Source organism: Narcine bancroftii, chromosome 8 (genome assembly GCF_036971445.1).
Source record: "Narcine bancroftii isolate sNarBan1 chromosome 8, sNarBan1.hap1, whole genome shotgun sequence".
NCBI lineage: Eukaryota > Metazoa > Chordata > Chondrichthyes > Torpediniformes > Narcinidae > Narcine > Narcine bancroftii.
Window position 1 is genome coordinate 80200808 of NC_091476.1, and position 27564 is coordinate 80228371.

Sequence of the window (27564 nt, forward strand, 5' to 3'; positions counted from 1 at the left end):
TATTATCAAATAACAGTTTTAGATGTCATAATGAACTGATCTGCATTCTGATATATTATCTCATAAACTGTGCACAACTCCACCAATATTTTTCATGACCGAGCACATATGTTGACCGTGAAGTGTAATATATGAAAGGTTAGGGAAACATGATTTGCGCAGGTAGCCGAAAAGTTTAACTTAGCAGTTAGAGCAATGCCGTTACCGTGCCAGCGTTCGGGAAAGAGTTTGAAGCTCTCTCTGTCTGTAATGTGCTAAAATTATATTCCCGTGTCTGAGTGAATTTCCCCATGGGGCTCCTGTTTCCTCCCACGTTCGAAGTTTAACGGGGTTTGGAGGTAAATTGGGTGTACTTGACCGGCACAGTCTCGTGGGTTCCTGGGCCAAAGTAGCTAAAAGTCCGCATCAAGTGCCTGGCACGATTTGCTATTTTATACAGTGTTGTGCTTTCGATTTTGTGAAGTGTTTGCCTGTTTGTGAAATGACGTACAAACTAAACACTCCATAATTTAGCTATTAAAAAAATATTAATATATAATATCAAATAAAATATACCCCATTATATCATCCTTCTAATAATAACCAGATTGAACACAATATTCCATATGCGATCTGTCCTTCTTTTTAATATGCTGCAATAGCTCTCCCTTCCATTTAGTAATTAGGAAAGGAATACCACTGAACAGAGCATGCTATTCTACACTCGATCTTGTGTCGATTCATATATGACTACAGAAAGAAATAATCTTCACCCTCATGACGCAGTTTTTATTCTTCCACCCATGTATGTTTCTAAGAGTGGGTTTCAGTCACATAAAAATGGCTAGATTAAAATTGGGAAAGCAAACTTATTTGAGTATTTGTTTTACTGTTATAGAAGTGAGGGAAGCTATGGTACATTACAGACCAATAAATATCCGGGAGGGGGGGGGGAAATTAATTGATTTTCATCTGACTTATATTGAGAATGTAAAGGGTTTTTACTTTCTATTAACTCGAGCTGAGATGACCCCAAAAACTAACAGCAATAGATATTCACCAAGACAAATGGTTTCTTAATCAAAAATTGATTTAATTATCTTTAAACATGAAAACAGAATCACATTTGAGTTTATCACTATTGAGTTAACTAATGTAACATAACCCCCTTCTAATTCTAACCGCATGTGTACGTAATGTGTGCGTGTTAAGAAAAATTATTTGTTTCACAGTCCAATCTCACTTCTCATTCCTCCAAGTTCACTGGTTGCAGGATATTCTTTTACTGTGGACAAAATTTAACATTTATGAAGTTTACCTGCCTTCGGTGCTTGCAAGATGAATGGTTACGGCACAGGAAGATTCAAGTCGGTTTTCAGAGAGAGTTGTGTTGTACGATGGACACCCAGCTACTTCAGTGTCTTCCGAGAGAAGCTTTCCCCCTCAGGGTTCTCCAGATGATAAATTATTTCTTCAGCTAAGCTCAGAGTTCCTTCTTGTTTCTCTGATTTCAAATGAATCATTAGACAGCCAATCCTCTCATCTTGCATGAAGCACAAAGGCGTTGACTTGACCAAACTAAGAACTCGCAACCCTTCTTCCAAATGCCTGCCAGCTTGTCCTCTTCCAGTCCCAACTGCTGTTGCTGACTGTATAACCGTCTCTGTCTGCCCCCACCTCTCTCCCTCCCTCCCTCCCTCTCTCTCTTTCTCCCCCCCCCCCCTCTCTCTCTCTCTCTCTCTCTCTCTCTCTCTCACACGCACACACACACACTCAGAGAAACCCTGTCTTACTCTCTCAGCATCAAAACCCACATGGTCTTCAAAACAGCAGGTGTTTTTCCAGACAATATACGGTTCCGACAAAGGGTTTCATCTGCTGCCTTTTTCTAAATAACAATCCATTAGTGGAGTCTACTGGGCACTCTTCGAAGCTTTTGGGAAGGCTCGAAGGGCCCCAAATATCTGGCATTTGCAGATAACCGGTATATTATATAAGACCTGTTTAAAAGTGTTTGGATGTGAATTTGACTAACAGACATTCCCCATTTACCTCCAGAAAAATATCTATATGCTATGTTACACACTGCACACCTCCATTGTCTACAATTTAACGAGTTTGATCTATTTTGATTAGTCATACTAAAATGGTACACCTCGGATTTACCAGTATTACATTTCATCTGCCATCTTTCAGCCCATGGTTCTAACTGTCCTGTATTGCACTGTAAATTCTGATAATCTTCCTTACTGTCCACAATACTGCCAACCTGTGCATCATCTGAAAATTTGCTATTCTAATTTGCCTCTCTATTATCTAGATATTTAATAGACATGATGAACGGCAGTGGACCCATTACCGATTCCTGAGGCATTCCATTCGATACCGGCCTCCAATTCGACCAAAATAAATTCATCACTATTCTCCAGTATCTTTCATCCAAACATTGTTGAACCAACCTTGCCACTTCTTCATTAATACCTAATGCTTACACCTTCCCTACAAACATCTTATGTGGAACCTTATCAACAGACTTTCTAAATTAAAAATAGTAAACCTTCACCAACTTCTCCTCATCAACCATTTTAGTAACATCCTCAAAAATATCCATAAGATTTGTTAGACATGATCTACCATAAACAAAACCATGCTGACTACTACGAACAAATCCCCTTCTTTCCAAATTGTTGTATATATTATCTCTAAGAACAATGTATATTAATTTACCCACCGCTGATGTCAGTCTTAGAGAATATAATTACCACCTCCACTTTTGGATCCTTTTTTGAACAGCAGAACAAATGAGCCATCCTCCAGTCTTCTGTCACTTACCCCTAGGACAGTATTTTAAAAAAGATATATATTTGTATCCACGCCCACACTATTTGTTCACTAACGACCATAGAGTCCTATTGAATATTGTTTTCAGGATCTGGAGATTTATCCACCTTGATTTTTTCAATATAGCCAACACTATCTCCTCATTAAAACTTATATTATCAATGAGCTGCCTATCATTTATCTTCACTTCGACTGGCTCATTATTCTTTTCCTTAGTGAATACGGAAGAATGAAATCGTTGAAAATTTCACACATCTCTGGCTTCTCACGGATCCTACCAACCTCATCTTCAACGGGTCAAATTTTATCCCTCACGATTCCATAACTTTTAATGCATCCTTAGAATTCTTTTTGGATTTTTAAAAACTTTTACTGTCAAAGTAGCGTCATATCTAATTTAAGCAGTTCTAATCACTTTTTAAATATTTTAACAATCTTTATATTCTCGAGCATTTAATCTCTTCTTTGCAATTTATACTTTTTGTGCACAACCCTCTTCCTCCGAACCAAGTTCCCAATATCTTGTGAAAAACAGGGCTCCCGATAGCATTAAACACTTGTGTTAATCCTCACGGGGATATATCAACTCTTCACTCTCGGAAATTCTCCTTTGAATATCCTCCAATTTTCAGCTATCTTCTTCCCTCAAAATAACATCCAATCCACACTCTCCAATTCTTTCCCATTCACTTGAAATTTGCTTCCTTCCAATAAAGTATCTCAACCTTTGGCCCATCTGTCTTTTCATTAGTCGACAAAAACAAATAGTATTGTGATCACTACACCCAAACTGTACTCCAGCACATACCTCTATCATCTGACTTACCTCGTTTACTTTTAGGAGATCCAAAGCTTTACCTTCTCGAGTCAGTTCTTTCACGATTTGTTTCAGAAAATTGCCTGAACACTCTTAACAAACTGTCCTATTCAGCTCTCTTACACTATGGATCTCCATGTTAATGTTTGGAAAACTGAAATATTCCAAATCTACCATCTCATGTTTATTACACATATACGCAATATCCTTACAAATTCCCTCAGCCCGTTGGTGGTATATAATGTACTCCGTTTATTGTATTATGCCTCTGCATACATCAATTCCACCCAAATACCCTCGCTGGACGATGCTACCAAGTCATTCTGCCACTGCACTGTTGTAAAATACTCTCTAATAAGCAATAGAGCACCTCCACATATTTTTACCACTTTCTGCAATGCCTAGAACAACGGGATCCTGGAATATTTAACTGCTCAACATGCTTTTCCCGCTCCCAAGCTTATCCGATGGCCACAATATCATATTACAATGTGCCCATCCATGCCGTAAGATCAGATCCATTATTGAGTATGTTCCTTGAATTACAATATATGTACATGAGGAAGTGTCCTCCACATATACTCCCTTTGGTACCAACTACTTTACCTTGCTCCCTTCTTCATTCATATATCTGTTTTGGTCCCTCCATTCTAAGTGTACTTCTTCCCGAATTTCCATACTATAATTCATATTGTAAACCATTAGCAAATTATTTTAAAATATCATCAACAGCTCTAGGAAACCTTCCCATCAGTTTGTTATTCCCCCTCCCAGTCAACTGCAGCCCGTCCCTTTTGTACATGTCTGACTTAGCCCAGATGACATCCAACTGATCCAGATATGTAAACCACTGCCCATTGCACCAGCTCCTGAGCCACGCATTCATCCTCCACAATTTTCTATTTCGACCCTCACTAACTCGTGGCACAGGGATAAATCCATAGATTGCAACCCTGACGTCTTGGTTTTGAAATGATTCCCTGATTATATTTAATCACATTTCAGCGCCTCATCCTACTTCTAACATTGCCATTGATCCCGACGTGGACCATGACTTCTAACATCTCGCCATCCCCTTCCAGAAAGCTGTGCACTCGATTAGAGGCATGACTGACCCTGGCTCCTGAGAAGTAACATATCAGCCGAGATCCCCGAATTCGTTCAACAAACCTGCTATATCTTCCCCAACCAGCGAGCACTCAACAACAATAGCCCTAAACTTTTCCCCTTTCACTTCTGAGCCAAGGTTCCAGCCCCTGTGCCAGAGACCCGACCTCCATGACTTGTCCCCAATAGATCGTCTCCTCCACAACAGTATCTAAGACAGTATACTTGTTGTTGACTGGAGTAAACACAGGGGTACTCATAATCAAACATGATGTTAATAAATCACAGTTGGGCTGCCTTATATTAATTCATAAAATTGAGGAGGTGTAATCTTCCTAATTCAAAACTCCACGTTATTTTCTCCATAAAAACCTCGCCATATTTCCTTTCTATAAACAATCCTAACACTGGATATTAACATTTGATGAACTATAGCTTCATTGAACAGATTCATTTCAAATCAACTATTCATAACTACAAAATAAATAGGCAATGCATTTCATATCTATAATTTACTTCAACGATGGTGAATAATTTAACTTATTATCCTTTAATACTTTATCCACACGAACACTTAAGTCATATATTTCGAATTCAGTACCCATAAACCAGTAGTCCTCAACATTTTTCCTACCATTCACATTCAACGTTTGGTATTTCCTCGGCCATTGCTGTTCTGTGATGAGTAATGGATTCCTTATGGTGGTATGTGAGTGGGAATATAAGGTTGAAAATCACTACTTTAGACCAAAGTGCTACTGAAATATTTTGCTTGATATGAAAATGTCATTGGCCAGTTTCCTTTGGAGTTATGATGCGGTGTACATAATGAAACAATTACTTATGATTAATATAATGGTTTTCAAAATCTTTATTTCCACACACATACCACCTTAAGCAATTCCTTATTATCACAGAGTATCTATCATACAGGGAATAATTGAAGTTTTATGTGGGTGGAAACAAAAATGTTGAGAACAACTGAGGTAAACTGAGAGCACGTTTACACTGTGTATTGTAACCATTTGTTAAAGGCATAATTTCATTTTTATCCTAATTCATGTTATAAACAGAAAGTTCCCCATATTTTTCTTGTCTTCATTGCAGTTGACACAATGAATTCAAAGGATCTGTTAAATAAATCAGAATATTATCCCCAGATCATTAATTGTTATACTCTTGCTTATTCACCATGATACAGTTTATCTTGGAATCCTATATTATTAACTCAGCCAGGCTTTCAATTGCTAAAATGAACAAAACCGGTGATAAAAGATAGCCGACCTGTCCTTGCAACCATCGGTTACAACTTCTACACAAGGGTTTTTACATATATTGTTAATGCAATAACCTTAGAAAATACCATTATAGTCTATCAAGTGATATTTCTCTTAATAAAAATCAAGCGCAATGCTCTATTTCCCATTTTTGTTCAACTCTTCAAACCCCGGTAGCCAAGCAGTGGACAAGAGTAATTTCCATCACCCCACGACAGCTCATTATAGTCCTTTCTAAATTCTATATTGTACAGACCTATAAGTTCATTAGAAATAGGTTACCCTTCCTATTCCTTCAACCTCCATTTTTTCTTTCATCCGAGTGCCTGCTGACTAGATTTTTAAATACCCCTGCTCTTTCCGCCTCCACCATTATCCCTGGCAAGTCATTACAGGCACCTTGAACATTCTTTATATATTATACCAAATGTCAACCTTAAATATCCCTCCATTCAACTTGTTTAGATATCCTCTGGTATTTGCTATTCCTGCCAACAGTAAAAGGCGCTGTTTGGTCACCATATTTGTGCCTTTGATAAACTTGTACACCTCCGTTATTTCTTCTAATCCTTATTCTCTTCAAAGAGAAAGCCTGAGCTCTGCGAACATTCCCCCTGTGAATTATTTTCCAATTCAGACAACATCCTGATAAATCTTCTCGATAGCTTCCACGACTATCCTATAATGATGTGACCATACAGGAAAAGAATACCTCATCCAGTGAGAGTAAAAGTGGAAATGTTTAATGGAGACATAAGGGGGAGTTTCTTTACGCAGGAGGTGGTGGGGCTATGGAATAAACTTTCAGCAGTGGTGGAAGAAGTGAGATTGATGTTAATATTCAAGGATAGGCTGGATAATTATATGGACGAGAGAAGAGTGGAGTGTTATGGCCAAATGCGGGAAATTTGGATTAGGTTGGAGATGATGATCGGCACCGACCTTTAGGACTAAACTAGCCTGATTTCGTGTTGTAAGTGGTTATAGGGTTACCTTGTAAATATTTTTACGAAGATCAAGCACTTCCTTTATTCTTACTTCAACATTGTTCAGCATACAGGCTTGTTCTAATCAGACGTCAATTCTACAATCTTTCATTTCAAACTTCTGCACACAATAATCTCATCCACATTCTGAAAACATTCTTGTTCGTTTGGCAAGATACTTAAATTTATTCCTGAGTCGTTCGTCTATATGAAATCAAATATTTGCTTGTCTATTAAATTCGCAACAACTAGGACAGAGACAATTATTATCGTGCTCGTTCGTTTTCCCCAAATGATTTTCACTGGCACACGAATAAAACAAATCCACGAAACTCTCTGTCGATGCCTAGAACCGAATTGGAAATAAATATCACAAAGGCAGATACCTCTTCCCGTTGACATTTTGTGACATCATAGCTAAAATACTACTCTCCTCTCTGCACTCACTCATATCATGTGTCTTCCTGACATTAAGCTTTGTACAAATCTCCGTTGGGACAGGCAGTCAGGCCAGGAGTCTCCTGTTTCTGCTTTTCAACAACTGTTGCTTTTAAATATGAGTAAATACGTGTAAGGATGCTGTTCAAGTGTACTACAAGGAAATACGCAGGACACGTTCGGTGTAATTATTGCTTGACAGATTATACACCCAGACATTTTAAATAGTTTCCAAATATCAAGATAAATAAATGATACAACGTGAACTACCTCTTTATTTAACAATATATTTTTGCCAGAGCTGGAAAAGCTCTGCAGCTGATTGGAAAGTATATAAATCCAATCCTGACTAATTCTCTTGATGAAAGTATTTTGAATCAGTGCTGAAACCGTGAAAAGAGCAAAATTTCAATTGCTGAATATCCTGAGTGTCCCTGTAGAACGAAACTGTGTCTGACAACTCATTCTTTATGCTTTTGAAATTTTAAAATGATAATTCTCGATTACATGTAATCTTTCCTCGCACTTGTTCTATTGACACGTTAGGACGAAAATTTGCTTCTGCGAAAAAAAAATAATTTAAAGATGTAACTATTTATTAATATTGAAAATCATGTCATGGTGCAACGTAACTTTGAACAAGTCGCCGTATAGGAAAGGAAATCACTTTGCTGGATCCAAATTAAAAGAGAGCATATGTGCGTAGCAATGTTGTAGGAATTACCACGACCGTCGGAAGGAAATACCTCTTGTCAAATTTCAATTATAGTTTATACATCATTGCAGCTTATGCATGCACACTTCTTCGACCTATTTCTAAAGTTATATAACATACACTCCAGACGGTGTTCGAAACCTCTTCGTGCTGTGTAAACATCAGGGCGACACGGTGGTGATTGAGAGATCACTTGGCTGAACAATTTCGCTCTGTTCGAACAAGTGGCTGAGACCTCCCAGTAGCAACCATTATAGTTATTTATCACACAGCTATACACATAGGTCCATGGTCTTATGTACTGTCCCACCAAAATCACCAGTAAATTGGTGGAATAACAAATGATTATTCATTCAGGCAACCTCCAGGTAGTTGGAATAAACAACGAAATTTTTGTTTTTTCTGATCTGATTTCCTCCTCACCAATCCCCTTCACCTTCCCTTCACACCTCTTGTTCTCTGACCTTTTTCTCTATTCACCTAGCCATCCTTCTTTGCGTTGATCACTGCTGTCTCCTCTTACGTTATGCACCTACTGCTTTCCTGCCTTTGTGACCATTCTCTCATACCTCAGGATTGAATGCATGGGTAATCTATGTACTGCAAAAAATGGGATACCCAAATTATGCGCTTGTTGGTGGTCCCTGAAAATTTAGGCACGTAGCACAATTGGTAATATTGCAGGACATAAGATATAATTGGATAAAGCGTGCTAATTGGTCATTGGTCGTCTTTGTATCTACAATGAAATAGTTTTAATATATTCTAAGTATTTAATTTAACTAATTTGGAGGTAATCGATTAATAATATATTTTTACTCATTGGTTCTCCGACAATTCTGTTTAATTCAAACAACCATGGACACCACTAAAGGGAATGAACTAACGATAACTTGAAGGTATGATATGGATGGATTATGCAACGAAACAATTGTCATTTAATGATTTTTTCATGAACATAATTATTTAAACTGCAAACACTTTTCGAATACGCTGCACAAAGAAAATGGATGCAACGCTAACATTTTTCGAGGTAAGTGTTTGAATATATATTTAATTGGCCCTGTTGCACGTCCAACATTTCTACAGCTGTACATAGAGAATATTGCATAGCATCGGATTAGAATGAAGTATCAAATCATGTAAAGTTTATTGACCTCTCCTTGTGCTGAAATAAAACATAAAGAAAACACACAACCAGACATAACATATATACAGATAAAAAGAAAACAGGCCGTGTATCCATACATACAAATAAACACATAGGTATTGTTTAATGAATAAAAGGGTCTCGAATGATTAGTGTGAGCTGTTCCATTGGTCGTTTGGAATTTTCACAACCCATGGTAAGACGATGTTCCTCAGATTGGTGTTCCCAGCAGCTATACTCCTGTATCTCTACCCGATGGGAGAAGTTGCAATATGCTCTGTTGGTCCTCAATGATTTTGCCCCTGCGGACCTCGATCCCATTAGATCACGTCGATAGTGAAGAAGGATATTCTAATATACCAGTCATCCACTCTTATGGTTCTGTGGATTTACATCCGCTTCATCTCTCCGCAGAAACTGTACCATACCATGTTTCAGGCGGAGAGGATACTCTCGATTGGGCCTTTAAACGGTGATAATGGTGTGCCGGAGCTGTTACTCCTTCCGTTCAGGTGCGGTGAAGATGAATGTCCATAATAAATCACTGATTAAGTGAACGTCAAGGAGTTTAGTACTCTCCACTCTTTTCACGACAGAGTTGGTGATCATCAGTGGAAGTGATCGTTCCTGGTCCTCTTGAAGTCCACCATCATCTTCACCGTCCTGTCCACGCTGAGCCTCGGGTCGTTATTCATCCATCGTTTCATGAACAAGTATGATAAATTGGATGTGTAGGGTGATAGCGCTGTGATGCGGTTCATTCTGGAGCATGACGGCGGCCTGTAAAATATTTGTTTCAGTCTTTTTAGACTTTTGAAATCCCCTCCTCTCTAGGAGGTGGAGTCAGAGAGCGTGGCCGTTGTGTGACTGGTCTTTCAGAAATTTTCCTGTCCCAGGCATCAAGAGAGGTGAAAGGAATCCATGGAAGCGAGGAGAGTTTGGATAATGTTGTGAGATGTATTCACCGTTACTGCAGATGCTTCTGATATTGAACCTTGCCGAAACGTGCTGTCATGCAATGGATGATTATAATTGTCAATTGTAATTTATCGTGGGACAAGGGTGGGAGGGGGGGGGGTGCATGCCGAACGTCGTTCATTAAAAAAATGCAGGTGTTTTGCGCTTTTAGGAATATCGTGTCAATATTTTTTTTTAAAAGAGGAACGGTATAAAATAGGATATATTTATTTTTAAGGTGTTCACAATAGTCCACGCTGCACACAGTCCTTTTGAACACGTGTGTACGGCATGCAGTTGAAGTGGAATTTGCATTAAGAAAGCAATTCTGGCTGTGCTCATGACCAGGAAACAGTAATGGGGAAGATATACCGTATATAGTGGTGTGGTTGAGGATTCTGTGTAATCGCCCACAACCCCGGCGCACCTTGGACGTAAAATATCGTTGGTTCCATAAGACACGTGAAAAAAAGCAATCGCCCCTGCATATTAGACGCAGTCCGTCCGCTTACAAGAGCCTCCGAAGCCCAAATCACAGACTCTTGCCTTGGCCCCGCCCATCCGAGCTCCCGACTCCGTACTGCGAATCCTCCCACCGCCGGTCCGAGCACCAGAAATCCCGTAGACCAGAATGCCGACTTAACAAGCTGTCCCACCCATATGAACTCGAGTCACATTGAACGACGCAAATAATTATCATGGTCAAGTGCACGACCCCTGATAAAAGGGATACCCACATTTATCCCGAATAATTCAGTCTGAAAACTGTATAATTGCACACAAATATATACGATAAGCATTCTGGATCACGTGTAGACCTGTAGGAATTAGGGAACTGGAAAGCTGACTAAGTAAAAATCGTTAAACGATAGAGTATACCAACGATGGGTCTGGCAGATATTTTAAGGATATTCACACGTTTATTTATGAGTAAATGAGGCGTCTACGGGTAACCAGAGAAAAGGTGGACCTCTTAGGAATACCTTTGGTCAAATTTGTATGGCGTCTCTAAGAAATTTCCCTCTGTTTCAACTGTCGGCAGAAGCATATAGATTGTGCAATAAGGGAACAGCTGTCATCATGGGAGACTTTAATTTGCATGTAGATTGCACTAGTCAAATTGGTAAAAATACAGAGGAGGAGGAATTCCTTGAATGTTTACGGGACGGTTATCTAGACCAATATGTCGAGGAACCAACTGGGGAGCAGGCCATTTTAGATTGGGTATTATGCAATGATAAGGGGCTAATCAGCAATCATGTTGTGCGAGGCCCTTTGGGTAGGAGCGATCACAATATGATCGAATTCTCACTCGACATGGAGAGTGATGAAATTAAAACCGAGACTAAGGTCCTGAATTTAAATAAAGGGAATTATGATGGTATGAGATGGGAGTTGAGTAAGATTGATTGCGTGGTGTTTATGGGGGAGTTGTCTGTAGATAGACAATGGAAAGCATTCACAGATCTAATGGAGAAATTGCAAAAATCGTTCATACCAGTTTGGCATAAAAATAATCCAAAAAAGGTGACTCAACCGTGGATAACAAGGGAAATTAGAGACAGCATTGGGTCCAAAGAGAGAGCATATCAATTGGCCAAAAAAAGTACCGCAACTGAAGACTGGGAGCAGTTCAAGATGCAGCAAAGGAGGACAAAGGGATTAATCAAGAGAGCAAAAATAAATTACGAAAGTAAGCTTGCGGCAAATATAAAAACCGATTGCAAAAGCTTTTATAAATATGTCAAGAGGAAACATGGAGACTAATGCAAGGGAGGAACTGAAAGAAATCAGTATCTCTAAGGACATGGTTTTGGGGAAATTGATAGGATTGAAGGCAGATAAATCCCAAGGGCCTGATAATCTACTTCCTAGGGTACTCAAGGAAGTGGCCATTCAGATAGCAGATGCTTTAAGAATTATTTTCCAGAACTCGATAGACTCAGGATCAGTACCCATGGATTGGAGGGTAGCTAATGTTACCCCACTATTTAAAAAGGGGGGTAGAGAAAAATTGGGGAATTATCGGCCGGTGAGCCTTACATCAGTAGTGGGCAAAATGATGGAATCCATTATTAAGGATGTAATAGCGGAGCATATGACTAGCAGAGAAGGGATCGGATGGAGTCAACATGGATTTACAGAAGGTAAATCGTGCTTGACAAATCTATTGGAATTCTTTGAGATGGTGACAGGTAAAATAGATGGGGGAGAGCCAGTAGATGTGGTGTACCTGGACTTCCAAAAGGCCTTTGATAAAGTCCTGCATAAATGACTGGCTTCCAAAATCAAGGGCCATGGGATTGGGGGCAAAGTATTGAAGTGGATTGAGAACTGGCTGGCAGGTAGAAGATAGAGAGTTAGGATAAATGGCTCGTTTTCTGAGTGGCAGGCGGTAACCAGTGGGGTACCACAGGGATCTGTACTGGGACCCCAGCTGTTCACAATTTACATTAATGATCTGGATGAGGGGATTGGATGTAATATCTCCAAATTTGCAGATGACACTAAGCTAGGAGGGGTTGTGTGCATGGAAGAGGGGATCAGGAAGCTCCAGTGTGATTTGGATAAATTGAGGGACTGGGCAGATACATGGCAAATGCACTACAATGTGGATAAATGTGAGGTTATCCACTTTGGTAATACAAACCGGAGGGCAGATTACTATTTGAATGGCAATAGATTAAGAGATGGGGAAGTGCAGAGAGACATAGGGGTACCTGTACATCAGTCTCTGAAGGCGAGCATGCAGGTACAGCAGGTGGTTAAAAAGGCAAATGGTATGTTGGCCTTCATATCAAGAGGGTTTGAGTATAGGAACAAGGATACCTTACTGCAGCTGTACAGGGCCTTGGTGGGACCACACCTGGAGTATTGTGTGCAGTTTTGGTCACCTTATCTAAGGAAGGATGTTCTTGCAATGGAGGGAGTGCAGAGGCGATTCACCAGGCTGATTCCTGGAATGGCAGGAATGACTTATGAGGAAAGATTGCACAAATTGGGATTGTACTCCCTGGAGTTTAGAAGATTGAGAGGGGATCTCATAGAGACATATAAAATTCTGGCAGGACTGGACAGAATGGATGCAGATGGGATGTTTCCAATGATGGGAATATCCAGAACCCGGGGCCATGGTTTGAGGACAATAGGCAAACCATTTAGGACCGAGATGAGGAGGAATTTCTTTACCCAGATGGTGGTGAATCAGTGGAATTCATTGCCACAGAGGGCAGTAGAGGCAGGTTCATTAAATATATTTAAGAGGGAATAAGATATATTTCTTCAGTATAAGGGTATTAACGGTTACGGAGAGAAGGCGGGGACGGGGTACTGAACTTTAAGATCAGCCATGATCTCATTGAATGGCGGAGCAGGCTCGAAGGGTCGAATGACCTACTCCTGCTCCTATCTTCTATGTTTCTATGTGTAAGATGCGCCAGTGGATGAAGTGATGAATGTCAAGATGCCTTTAAATTTAGTGAATTCTCCTATGCCTCGTTAGAAAGGGGTAGGAAACTTTTGGAAGCTGAAATTGGAAGTGCCCTATCTGAGATGTTAGGGTTACAATTAATAAAGATGCTGGATGATGTGACCAGAGAATTATGGATATTGTGTCTCTGTATTCTGCATGAAAACACAAGGGAACTACAGGCTCGTAAGCCTAACATCTGTGTTTGCTAATATTTCGTGAAGTAGTCTGAGAAATAATATGTTCCTAAGAATTTAGTCTTTGGCAAGACGACAGGCATTTAAAAAAGATTTGGCACAATAGGATGATGAGAAATGGTAGATAGCATGGGATGGAAACTGAGATAGAAAAATAGATATACAGTTTCAACACAGAAAAAAAACACAGAGGATGTTGGAGCTGAGTATTAAATTGCTCATAATATTTCAAGTCAGGTCTCATTTATAAAGCCACAGCATTACTTCCATGTCCTTGAATTCCATTATTGTTGAAATGAATCCATGCTGTGCATTCTACTTCTTCACCACAATATCTTTCATTCCTTTTTTAAAATATTTTTGTTAATTTCAATAACAATGAATTTGTGCAGTATAACCATGGACTGTTCCATTGAAAATATTAGATAAACTCCTGCATGCATAAACAAACAACTGATATTCAAAGTACATGCTTAATAAAGAAATGACATAATAAAATTAAATTTAGGAAAACACCTAAACGCTACAGCAATATTTAAAATATATTAATCAAAGAGAAAAACAGGTACAAAAGTAGAACGAGCCCTTTAATCCAAACAGTTTCGAGTTGACAAGTGTCAAAATAAATCTCGCATGTGGATATTGAGTGATGATTATTCAAAAGCAACACAATAATTTCAAGTTTTTGAAAATTCTTAAAAAATTATATTATGATAATATTCCACAGAGGCCCCATGTATTTGACAAATTATCATTTGATATTTTTCTAAGCTTAAATCTGGTATAATATAATTTAAACATTGTATGTGCAGGTGGAGTGCTGTCTTTCTAATTGTTCAATGTACATCTGGATATTGATGAAATAAAATATAAAAGAGGTATTCGTGAAGAAGTAAAAATACACGTCATTATCAGATAATATAAACACAGCATTTAAAGGGAAATCCTCCAATAAAACCTGGAGGATCACCCATAGCGTGTGCAAAATACCTTTCTGGTTTTGTTTTTGTTCTAGCATTGGGCAACACCAAAACAGGTGAACCAAGGAAGTCTCCGAAATTTTATATTTGTCACACAAAGTATTTATATCTGAATAAAAGGAGCTAATTGAGTATTATAAAAAAATGCTAAATGGTCCACTTTAAATTGAAATAAACTATGTCGGATACCAACGAAAGTAGCATTAACTAAATTACAAATAGAGTCCAAACCTCATCAGAAAATTAACGACTATAATCCGGTCCCCAATCGCTCTTGTTCTTAACTAACACGGATGATCGTAATCAAGCGAAAGTATTATAAATCTAGATAATTAAACATTTGTTGCGAAGCTGTAAATATAAAAGTTAATATTATGCCTTAGAATTCGAGGAAAATAGGTCATCTGACAGTGAGCAAAATGATTAACATGCAAATAAGTGAAACAAATTACAATTTTTTAAGTTAAAATTTGCCACCAATTGTCAAATTCAATCGGAACATGTAAGTTCAACTTTAGGCAATACTGCACGAGGACTACGAGCTCCCGTTGAAACTGGGTCATTTCAATTTAATACCCATTTATGAAATAGATTGTCCATTTATGTTTTCTCCAAGAGTGCATGGCGTACGTTTTCTACTTTGCATTGTTTCCAGTTCTGCGCCTATTCTTGTAATCTGTCCAAGTCCTTCTTTAACGTGCATGTAACACTACCTGCCCTTATAACTACCAGTACCATCTGCAAAACTGGCCACAAAGCAATTCATTTTAAATTTTAAGTTATAAACATACAAAATAAAAAGAAGCGAACCGACTCAAAACTTTGTGGAAGTCCTTTAACAATGTGGAACCAATCAGAATAAGATCCCTCTTTACCAGTCTGTTTCATGCTAATCACCAAAAGCTCTACCCAGGGTTGTGTGTTATCGATGAAGTAAAATATTAAAAAAAAACTCTTAACCGGTTAAATATAGCATAATGTATGGAACCTTATCAAATTCCTTCTGAAAATCCATTTTTCTGGTTATCGATTCCCGTGCTCTCAACAATAGATTCTCTCCGTAACCTCGATGTATTACTCTCATGTTTTGTCCGTTATCTTATTCCTTCGTGTGCTGAAATAACGAGCCAGCTTGCTTGACATCATCTTACAGTTCACCAGCTCACCAGCCCACCCAACTATGACCTCTTCCTAAACCACCGTATACTGAACTTTTCCATTTACTTTTATTTCATATATTCAAGGCTTACTTGATCAGCACAGAAGCACACTTCTATGTTCAAAGAGAAATGATATATTCGTGAACCCAGGACGAATGATGTATCAGATGACACAAGGGTGGAATTTGGTTGAACAATGTGAGTTGAAAGAAGAAATTATTAACAATAGCTATAAAGATGAGTTTACTCAATTATTTACCAACAATGACGGAAACATGCCAAGAACTACAATCGTATGTGGGGTTGCAGGCTGTGGAAAAAGCAAAATGATACAAAAGATCATCCATGACTGGGCCACGAAGTATACGGACAAACAGTTTACATCAATATTTAAATTTAAATGTCATGCCTTAAATTCAATTAGAAACAGAACCAATTTAAATAATCTGATCCTTGATGCCCATCCATATCTCAAAAATTGTCTTGACAATCTGTGGAGAGAACCTAAAAAAATGTTGTTTATATTTGATAATTACGATACCTTGAATCGAGCCATTAATTCCCCGATCGATGAGAGGAACAGTGTTCCATTTCACCAATGCATCGAACCCCAGTCATACTGTTATGTGTCCGACATCGTGCACTCACTCATACAGGGAAATCTACTGAACGGCTGCTCCATTCTTATCACAACGCGGCCCTGGAAACTAGAGGATCTGCGTCAGACAAGATTAGACGCAACATTCCAACTGGCGGGATTCACAACTGACAACACGAAAGAATACTTTCACCATTATTTTCAAGATGCAGTGTACGCGGAGCAAATTATGCAAATGACTGGGCAGAGTGAAATATTGCGCTGCATGTCCTGTAACCCTTTGTTATGCTCGATTCTCTCCTCTTATCTGAAGTCTCAAAAATCACAGGGAGCGGGACAAATAAGGGCCATAAACTGCACACGCGTGCTCTCTGCTTACCTCTTAGATCTTCTGCAAAGATGCGGATATGACAGGGAAACCTCGCGAAAATGTTTGCAACAACTGGGCGAAATGGCCTACCAAGGAATTGCATGTCGAAAATATTCCTTTGAAACAAGTGCATTAAGCGATTTGAATTACTATCTTCCAAACTTCACCTCTGCCTTTATTACTCAGGTGCCAGAGAAAGATAAATGTGATTTTAAGTGGAAGTTTTCATATTCAATTATCCAGGATTTCCTGGCTGCACTTACCAAAATACAAATCACTCCAGGATCTCAGCTAAAAGAAATTTTGGATGCATGTATCATGGTTAACGATGACAGATTCAAGACATTTTCACGATTCATTTTTGGCTTTTCCTCACGGAATTTAGCCGATTGCTTTCAATGGAAATTGGGCTCATTTCCTTCTGACGTATCTACCCGTGTCACTGAATGGATCAGAAAAAGTATGAAAAATCGAATGTCGAACATCGATAGGAAGGGCTCCCAAGTGCTGTTTTTAAACATGTTGCATTGCCTATTTGAATTTGATGACAAAGAACTAAATAGGGAAATAATGGAAGGGTTGCAGTCTATAAGATTCGATCAATGCGTCCTGAAATCCCTCGACTGCGCCGTTTTATCCAGTGTAATTGACTGTTCTGAAGAGATCAAGGAGCTGCATCTCAATTCATGCGGTGTAAAGATGGAGGAAATTCAACAGCTTCAATCCGTGCTGCACAAGTGTAAAAGACTCAGGTAATTGTCCAAACTCAGTAAATCATAAAGCAATTTAAAAATTAATGGAACGTTGAGATTGATTTTGCAATTAAGGTTAACTTTCCATGATTTACTGAAGCTGAACACCGTTTTTCATTTAGTGACCAAGGCATTTTCGAATACAGTTGGGAATAGTGCTAGATTCAAATCTGTGTCAATATGATAAGTTCGAGAATAGAATGTGTGGTGTTCAATTTTGGAAGGTTGTCGTCTCATGTAAGTATCACCTCGAATGTAGATCTGGTTATTTTGTAATCAGAGTGATGAAGGAGCACTGGTACATATTTATTTGGAATTGGCGTCGCATGTACATGATCTGATCAAGTGATTTTGGATATTTGTGGTCAGTGCATTGAGTTTGGGACGTCATTTTGCAGATTAATAATACGTTGTCAGTTGCACATTCGGCATATATGAAGTCCAGATCGCAGTGCACTGAGTTAAACATTGTCAAGCTATGATGACTGCACAGTAAGTTGATGAGAATTTCGCTACGACTTGGAGTGGCTGAGTTAGATCAAGAGTGTTGTATTATTTTGAGCGTAATGGATGAAGATGTGTTCTCATAGATGTGTACACAATACTAAGAAGAGTAATACAAGTTTACAAGGAATATTAGGTCCACAGCTTCAAGGATAGAGTGGTGAGATTTAGCAAGAATCAGTGCGTGAAAGGGGTGTATGGATATTTGTCTGGGCAGGTACTATTTCAACGTATTTTAACATAGTGGGATTATCGATGAATAGGATGGGTTTGTAGAATATGAAGGAGGAGGAGCGTGGTGAGAGTGAGGAGTAAGGTAATGCAATAAATCCAAGTCTTGACCGGTGTTCGGACTTATTTGCTTCGAGCAGCGAGTTGGAGGAGACGGCGACCAGAGCTCGGGCATTGTTTGGAAGAGGGAGAGCAAGTTGAGAGTGAGAATGTTAATTTGGGCCAATGAAAGGAGTGTAATGCAAAGAAGCGGCCAGCGAGGAGAAAGGAGAAGCACAGCGAGTGAGTAGGCTGGTGAAGGAGTGTGGTTTCAGTGCTTTGGCTCCAGGGGCTTCGGCGAGCAGAGGCAGGGGTCAAGCGTATCTTGATTAATGTAAGATTGATATTTGTCATATATAACGTACATATATATTTATCTTTATAAGGGGAGGGGAAGATAGGATGAATATGTGTGAGAATAGTTTTCTGCTTTCAATGTCAGATGTGGGAAGTCCTGGAGCCTTCTAGCTCCCCGGGCATCCATGTCTTCAGTAGGCTTGCTGAGCTGAAGCATCTCAGTGACAGAGTTAGGGAACTGGAGCTGCAGCTCGATGACCACGCTCTGGTCAAGGAGATTGAGACCGTCATATATAGCAGGTATTGCGAGGTTGACTCACCAAGACCACGGAAGGAGGATCAGTGGGTTACAGTTAGGAGAGAGAATGGGAACAGACAGGTACAAGAGAGGGAGCTGTGCCTATAGCCATAAAAAAAAAAGGTACTCCTCTTTGACAACTGTTTGGGAGGACTGTCAGGCTTGCGATGGTGTAAGTGGCTTTAACTCTGGCACAAGGTCAGCTTCTGTAGCCCAGAAGGGTAGGGAAAGGAAGAGGAGGGCAATAAGTATAATGGACAGGAGGAAAGATAGGAGATTCTGTGGTTACAATAAAGAAAACAAGATGGTGGTGCGCCTCCCTGGTGCCAGGGTCCGGGATGTAACTTGTCATGTCAATGATATCCTAAGTGGGGCTCGTAATTAACCAGAGTTTGTGATACATTTTGGTACCAACGACATGGGGAAGAGTGAAGTGATCCTAAAAATGAATATCGTAAGTTAGATGATGGAAGCCGTTGATGAGCGGTGTGCCTCAGGGATTGGTGTTATGTCCAGTGTTGTTTGTAATTTACATTAATGATATGGATGATGTAGTGGTAAATTTGGTTTGTATATATGCGGATGATACACAAATAGTGGGAGTTTTTGATAGCAAAGATGGTTTTCAGTAACTTCAGAAGGATTTGGACTACTTAGAAAATTGGGCTGAAAGACGACAGATGGAGATTAATATCGACATGTGTGAAGTGCTTCATTGTGGGAGGAATATTGAAAACAGGAAATATGTGGTGAGAGAAAGGGCATTGAAGAATGAAGAGGAACAAAAATATCTTAGAATAACGGTTCAGATTCTTTTCCTAATGGATTCTTATGTGGATAGATTTGTAAAGCTGGCTTTTGGTATGCTGCCATTTATGATTCACATCATGGAATATAGGAGTTTGGAGGTGATGTTGAGACTTTTCAATCCATCCGTGACGCCAAATTTTGAATTTATTTTGCAGTTCTGTTCACCAAATTATAGGAAGGATATCATTAAGGTAGAGAGGATGCAAAGAAGATTTACTAAAATGTTGCCTGGATTACTGTATCAAGAATACAAAGAAAGATCGAATCGACTTGGTCTTTATTCTTTGGAGCTTAGAAGGTTGAGGGGAGATTTATTAGATGTATATAAAATAATGATGGGAATAGATAGAGTAGATATGAATAGGCAATTCCCCTCGAGGGTTCATGAGATGGGAACGAGGAGTCATAAGTTACGTGATAATGGACAATAGTTTAGAAATAACATGGGATGGTGGGGGGGGGGGTTCTTCACTCAGAGCGTGGTAGCTGAGTGGAATGACCCTGAGGAAGAGGTGGTTGCAGCTGGCTCAATTTTGTCAATTAAGAGATGTGAGGTCAATGGAGGATTAATGACCCTTCTGGTACGTGGGTCTCGAGGCGATGATTTAAATCGGTGAGGTCTGGAGGGGCCGAGGTGGCCTGCTTCCGTACTGTAGTGGTCAAATGGTTTAATGTTTATGGTAACATTGCAATGGCCGGTCTAATATTGTTCAAAAATGACAGCGATATCTGGTAGTGAAAATATAAATAAGACAATATACATACAGTAACAATTTTGTTGGTGACTATGTTCTAACGGGCCATGTAGAATTTTGATTTTTAAATTCACATTGTGCCACTTAAAACTTAGTACCTGGCTGACATTATCAGCGGGGGAGCAGCATTTTGTCACCCCTGATTCAGGAACTGATCAACTTCCTCTCCGTCAAACCACATGTTGCCTATTTCATCCTTAAGCGGTCCTACTATCACTCACGTAATCATTCTATTCTTCACACAAACTAGAGCACCTTCCATACTCCTGCTTGCTAAGGCCTTCTTATGTCCCCTTTGTGCTCTACTAAATCTGATTTTAATTACTTTCTTGGTCCCATATTTTTCTCATGAACCCTTCCAGCCTTTAGCTTCCTAAACCTTCTGCACGCTTCCTTCTTACTCTTGACCAGATGTTCCACCTGTGTTGTCATCTACAGTTTCCTTATCGAGATCTCTTCATCTGTCACAATGTTGCAATCCTATCTAAAACTGTGCACACGTGGTCCCTAAACCTACACCTTATTACGTCGGTGCTTTATAGCCGAGGAGATCCAATCCCAATATTCACTTTATAATTCATACTGATCCCAATATTTGCCCAATTAGACCTTTAACCTTGTGGTCCATTCCAGTGGTCCTGAATCTTTTTTTCTTTGCATTGACATATCATGTTAAGTAATGCCTATGCCATCGGTGCTCTGAGAATAAATAGTAGGGGATTGCTGAAGGTGAGATGTGAAGTGTGTTCAAAGAGAAGGTTGTAAACGACTGCTCTAGACCCATTTGTTACAGAAATAATTTGTATGAAAAAAATGTGATTTGCCAATTTTATTTGGAGTTCTGAACCCACGCTACGTAACATGTCAATTAGATACGATTAAAGCAGTCGTTCTCAAACTTTTATAATTCCACCCACACACCATTGTGAGCAACACCTTAGTAATCGATGAGCACCGATGGCATAAGGAATACTTAAAGTGTTATGTGAGCAGAAAAAAAAGTTTGAGAAGGCTCATCATGTCCAGGCCTCTGCTATTGTTCAGAGTGTTGTTGTTACTTTAACAAGAATGCTCTGATACGTAGAGGTCTTTCACCTGAGCAGGTTCAATACCATTAGATTAATTAAGGCCCTCCTCAATTCAACTTGTCCACATACTGTGTCAGAAATGCATCTTTGTGCACTTAAGAAATTCTGCCCAATCTATCGCTCTTGCAGTAAGGGGTTTCCAGTTAATATTGTGGAAGTTAAAATCCCCCCCCCCCAGGAAAACCATTTTATTGCTACATCATTCCAAATATCAGTCTCCTTATCCACTTTTCAGAGTGTTGATGGGTATTTTGGGGCCCATTAAGAACTGCAATCTTTGCAATCTGATCATCAGTGTCAAAACGTGGAGATATCCCGCATTCTGTTAAGACAAGTGGTTAAAGGTTTCACACATCATACAGTGATTGATCCTATCTTCATTCTGACTTCCACCCACATTGACGGATAGCAGAAACCCACCACAATGACTTCCCTCTCATCAGCTCTGGTAATGCTACTGTACATCTCTTCCTTTACTACCTTATTCTATTCCTCTTCAAAAATATATATGCAGTGACCTGAATTAGTTGTCCTTTCCTTGTATCATCCAACTCTCTGTACTGGCCATAACATAATAATTCCATATACAGGTCCATTATGTAAGTTAAACCCTTGTTCCTGATATTTCTTTCATTGAAATAAACAAATGTTAAACTCTCCAACTGAATATATTTCTGCTCCCTTCACTCCTGTCTTTCTCACAAACGCAATCGTTATAACATCAATAATAACATAACATAACATAACAATTTACAGCACGGAAACAGGCCATTAGGCCCTTCTAGTCCGCACCGAACCAAACACCGCTCTCTAGTCCCACCTCCCTGCACAATGCCCATAACCCTCCATCTTCTTCTCATCCATATACCTGTCCAACCTTTTCTTAAATAATACAATTGACTCCGCCGCCACTATTTCTCCCGGAAGCTCATTCCACGCGTCTACCACTCTCTGAGTAAAGAAGTTCCCCCTCATGTTACCTCTAAACCTCTGCCCCTTAATTCTTAACTCATGTCCTCTTGTTTTAATCTTTCCTCCTCTTAATGGAAATAGTCTATCCACATCCACTCTGTCTATCCCTTTCATAATCTTAAATACTTCTATCAAATCCCCTCTCAACCTTCTACGCTCCAAAGAATAAAGACCTAATCTGTCCAATCTCTCCCTATACTCTAGATGCTTAAACCCAGGTTTGACAGTTTTCCCCTTTATCTGGTTCTAATCGCATGTCAAAATTTTAAAAATGCCCTGGAGTAGCGTTGCCAACCTTTTCCATAAGGATATTAGTTCCCCCCCCCCCCCCAACCCTCCCACTACCTTCAGGTTCAGATGCAAACTATCCATCCTCAAATATTCCACCTTCCTGATCGACAAATCTGAAGCACACCTCCCTTCATCATTTCTATCGCGACGTGCATTTCCATTATCCTCCTATTTCTGACCGCAAAACCCATGAGTTCCTGTCCTTGATCTTCGCACCCAATTACATGGACTCACCCTACAGGGCCTTATGAACCTTCGAACACCCATTAGGGAACACAATATGTGGCTGCACTAACTACCCCGTGAGAATTCCGTGTACTCATCTGAGATATCCGGGCACATGGGAGGGAAACTATGACGTATGATTCTCGATAAGCTTCCAGAAAGCTATCCGTTCCCCTTGTCCTTCCTTCGCATCTTAGCTAAAAGGAGAGAGTCTGCGCCATAGGCCTGACCGCCGTGACTCGTCCCTGGTAGGTCGTCACCACTGACTGTATCCAAAATGGTGTAAATGTCATTGAAAGGAACGGCGACACGGGGAATGAACTGACTATCTGTTCTCTCCCCCCTATGGACTGGAACACAGTAACTTATTTGTGCCACCGATGTGTGACTTCGTCCTTGTAACTTCAATCTAGAACCACTTCCCCACAGCCTCCTGAATGACCTGAAGATCGTCCAGCTCCAGCTCCAATATCCTGACCTGCTTTGTCAGGAACTGCAAATGGATGCACGTCTCACATACGACGTTGACAGCGATGCTGCTGGCATTCCTGAATATCCACATTTGCAAGAAGTGCAATGCCTCTACCTTGTCTGTCATCCCAACTTGTCTGTGAAATGGAGAGTGAGAAGGAAGAAAAACCTGCCCTAATGTATACCGTCTTACTGAATACATTTGTTCCTTGGTTGGGTTATTCTTACCTCCGCTTCTGTACCGCCGCCTGCACAGCATATTTTCACGGAGCAGTTTGAGCCTTAAGGTCAACTTCACACTTTGGCGTACTGAAACAATGGTTACTCCCACAATGGCCCTCCTCTTATACCTTTCCCCTATTTAAACAAGCCTGTTCTTGTAATCCCTCTCTCCAACTTCCATAAGCTCTCTCCATTAAACTTCCCCTCCATTGGTGAGACTCTTCCCCACCTCTCTCTCTTCCCCACTCTCTCTCCCTCTCTCCACACACACACACACACACACACACACACACACACACACACACACACACACACACACACACACACACACACACACACACACACACACACACACACACACACACACACTGCCTCTCACTCTCTCTCTGTAAAATTCTCTCTATGCATGCGAATTCTCTCTGTCGACGGGATATCCCCATCTCTCTGCGTAAGACTCTCCTTTCTTTGTCAGACTCCCCTCTCTCTAAACGAAACATTAATCTCCCCTCTATGGGTGAGACGGCCTCTTTATATTATTCTCCCTATGTTTATGAAACTCGTCTCCATGTGAGATATTCAATCTATTTGTGTCAGACGCAGTTTTTTCTGTTGCAGTCTCCATCTCCTCATTTCATGTCACTCCTTTATGTGCGACTCTCTCGCTCTCAATCTCCCTCGATCTGACTATTGTCCGCCTCCTCACCTTTTCATTGAGAGACTGCTCTTCTTCCCCTAATAAAAACCATGGTCCTGATGATCACACCTGGGTGTGTGTATTTGCCCAGTGACAGTGAAGAAGAATGTAAGTGTCATTATTATATGAATATCAGATTATTAGATATAAAGGTTCTCGTCCATGAAATGATGTGTATCCTGTCGAGCAGGTGCAGAGGAGATTTACAAGCATGCTTCCTAGTTTGGAGAGCCGGTCTTATAAGGAGAGGTGATGTGATCTTGGTATTTCCTCCTGGGAATAATGGAGATTGAGGGGTAATCAGATGGAGGTGTTCAAGATGATTAGAGGTCCTGATCGTGTGATGGCCAGAGCCATATGGCGAGGCTTGAAATACGTAACACCATGGGGCATAGCTTTAAGGTGCTTGTGAGTATGTACAAGGCGATGCAAGAGGCAGGTTGTAACACAGAGTGGTGCGTGCATTAAATGATCGCCACCAGTGGTGGGCGAATCGGGGACAATAAAGAGACATTTCAGAAATGTACATGGAGCTGAGAGAAATAAAAAGATGATGGAATGAGTTTAGCGACCCCTGGGAAATTTTCCCAATTCCATGCCCATGTTTACTTCAGGAGTAGAAGTTACGGGACAGAAACCGCGATGGGGAAAACCGCTTCCTGATGGAAGAGTGGGCAGACTTCAAGCACCCCCACACAGTCTTGACAAGAGGTTAAAGCATCACATCGACAGATCATTCTTCAGTGCATTTGTGGCATTTCGGGAAATTTCTGTGGAGTTTTTAATTATTGAAATGACCGAATGTTATAAGGTATAAGAGACGGGAGGCATGAATCGGTTGGTTTCTCTCGTTCTCTCTCTTTGTATTCAGACTGGGGGTCAATGACCTGGGAGATTCTGGAGTGAAATTGGTGTCTACGGCTCTGAGGGAGCAGGACTGTAAGATAGAGTCACTCGAGTAAGTACCAGAATTTGGCAGACTGTGTTTTTCCCATGTACTCTTTAGGTTGTCCTCTCATCCTCCGGCTCCCGGTCCACTCAACATCTGGGCTGCGAAATGGGCACCACCGTGTTGGACCTGGATTCCATGGATCCTGCATGTGAAATGATTCACTTCCATTCCTGTCTATAGTCGGTCCAATCCTGCACGGGACCAACAGTGGGGATGGCTGGGATTTGGGAACCCGCCGGGAAAACACATGGGCCTCGCTCCTCCCGTGTCCCCATTAGCAGCACCTCTGCCAATACTGCAGCGCTGGGTTCTTGACTGTTCTGTCTCTCCCTGTGGCTCACCCCCCTCACTCTAACATCTACAGGGTGAACAGCGTCGGGCTCACACAATATGGGGCCGAGAATCTTGTCGCTGCTCTCAGTACAAATCGCTCACTGATGGAGCTGGATCTGGGTGATAATCAACTGGGAGATTCGGGAGTTAAACTGGTGGCTGAGGCTCTAGTGAACCCGTACTGTAACATACGGAAACTGTGGTAAGTCCCAGACTGTGATAGAATGTTCACTGTCACTGGGTCACGGTGTTGGTGATAAGCTCGATATTTGTACTGTCTCCTGTCTCTCCCTGTCCCTCACCCTCTGCCTCTCTCATCTACAGTCTGAAAGAGGTCGGTGTCACAGATTGTGGGGTCGAGGATTTCGTCTCCGTTCTCAGTACCAACCGTTCAGTGACAGAGCTGGACCTGGGGTCAAACCTTCTTGCAGACGGGTCTGTCCCCGCTCTCCGCCTCCTCATTCAGTCCCTCCCGACACTGCAGCGTATATGGTGAGTGTTTTGTTTTCATGTCCCATGGGGTAAATGGTCAATGTGTCCGCGCGCTTCCCTGGAGATGTTTCCCTGTGAGTGTCGGTGAAATATTAACCGCGGAGTCTATCGTTTACCCAGTTATTCAATCTATTCGTCTTATTTCTCTCCCGTCTCTTTCAGGCTACGGGGGAATCATTTCAGTGGGAGCGGGGAGAAGCAGCTGAAGTCTCTGCAGGATTTCAGACCCGAACTGAGCGTGGACGTGTAAAGCCCATCATCCCGAGTGGTTGGGGCCGTTTCCCGCCCTCCCCTGTGACCAGCCACGCTCCAGGTTTAAATCGTAACTGCCCAAACCATTCCGCATCCAGCCAGAACTGCACGCGCCCCGGTTGGTGGAGGCAACGGAGAAGCCCGCGAACACTTGACTCGATGTTGCCGCCGTCCTCGTGCCGGGAGCCGCCATGTGGTACCTGGGAATTCACATCCAGATCTTCAGCGATCCCGGACCCTGGTTGGAAGTGCAGATCTATAGTGACCAACCCGTCCTGGTGCGGAATGAGGGTGATGAACACACCTGATCAGTCCACCTGCCGTTCACCATCACACCTCAGTTCAGAGGATAGCAATGCATCTCACCGTCAATAATGTTTTTAATCTCATTTTCTAACATTAGTGTTTAGGTGAACATTGGAACTGAACTCGGAATTTATTGTCCTGAATATGTCCCGACCTTTGTTGTTCTGTGGGAGCATCGCAGTGGAAATAATTATGTAACCATACTAAAAGATAATAAACAATAATGCAAGGAAAAAGACTACGTCAGTCAGTGTTTTTGGTACATTATCCATTCAGGATTCTGAGGGCAGAGTGAAAAAAACTGTCATTCAGTTGCTGAGGGCAATTCTTCAGGCTCCCATACCCGTTTCCGCGTATGGTTTCTCCTGGGGGTCCATAATCGTCACTTCACTAATTTAACCTCGGATTGTAAACCTATAGCTACAAAAAGTAGGCACTAGAATAAAGAGGTCATACTCTTTATAAGAGACGAGGTTAAGAGCTTGTTAAATGAAAACATCATTGAGTCCAACACATGTCCTTGACGCACTCAAGCAGTA

The 27564-nt window shown here is 40.7% G+C and overlaps 1 protein-coding gene across 1 annotated transcript in view; it reads left to right on the plus strand.

The window, feature by feature from the left end:
- The window catches only part of LOC138740948 (NACHT, LRR and PYD domains-containing protein 3-like), a 76290-nt gene extending 49040 nt beyond the window's left edge, over window positions 1–27250 (plus strand). Inside the window, exons 9-13 of the mRNA XM_069894314.1 lie at window positions 16158–17793; window positions 25562–25648; window positions 26007–26177; window positions 26300–26467; window positions 26630–27250. Coding sequence (XP_069750415.1) covers window positions 16158–17793; window positions 25562–25648; window positions 26007–26177; window positions 26300–26467; window positions 26630–26717 — 2150 coding nt within the window. The 3' untranslated portion in view covers window positions 26718–27250. The remainder of the gene's footprint in view (window positions 1–16157; window positions 17794–25561; window positions 25649–26006; window positions 26178–26299; window positions 26468–26629) is intronic.
- Window positions 27251–27564: the final 314 nt, after the last annotated feature.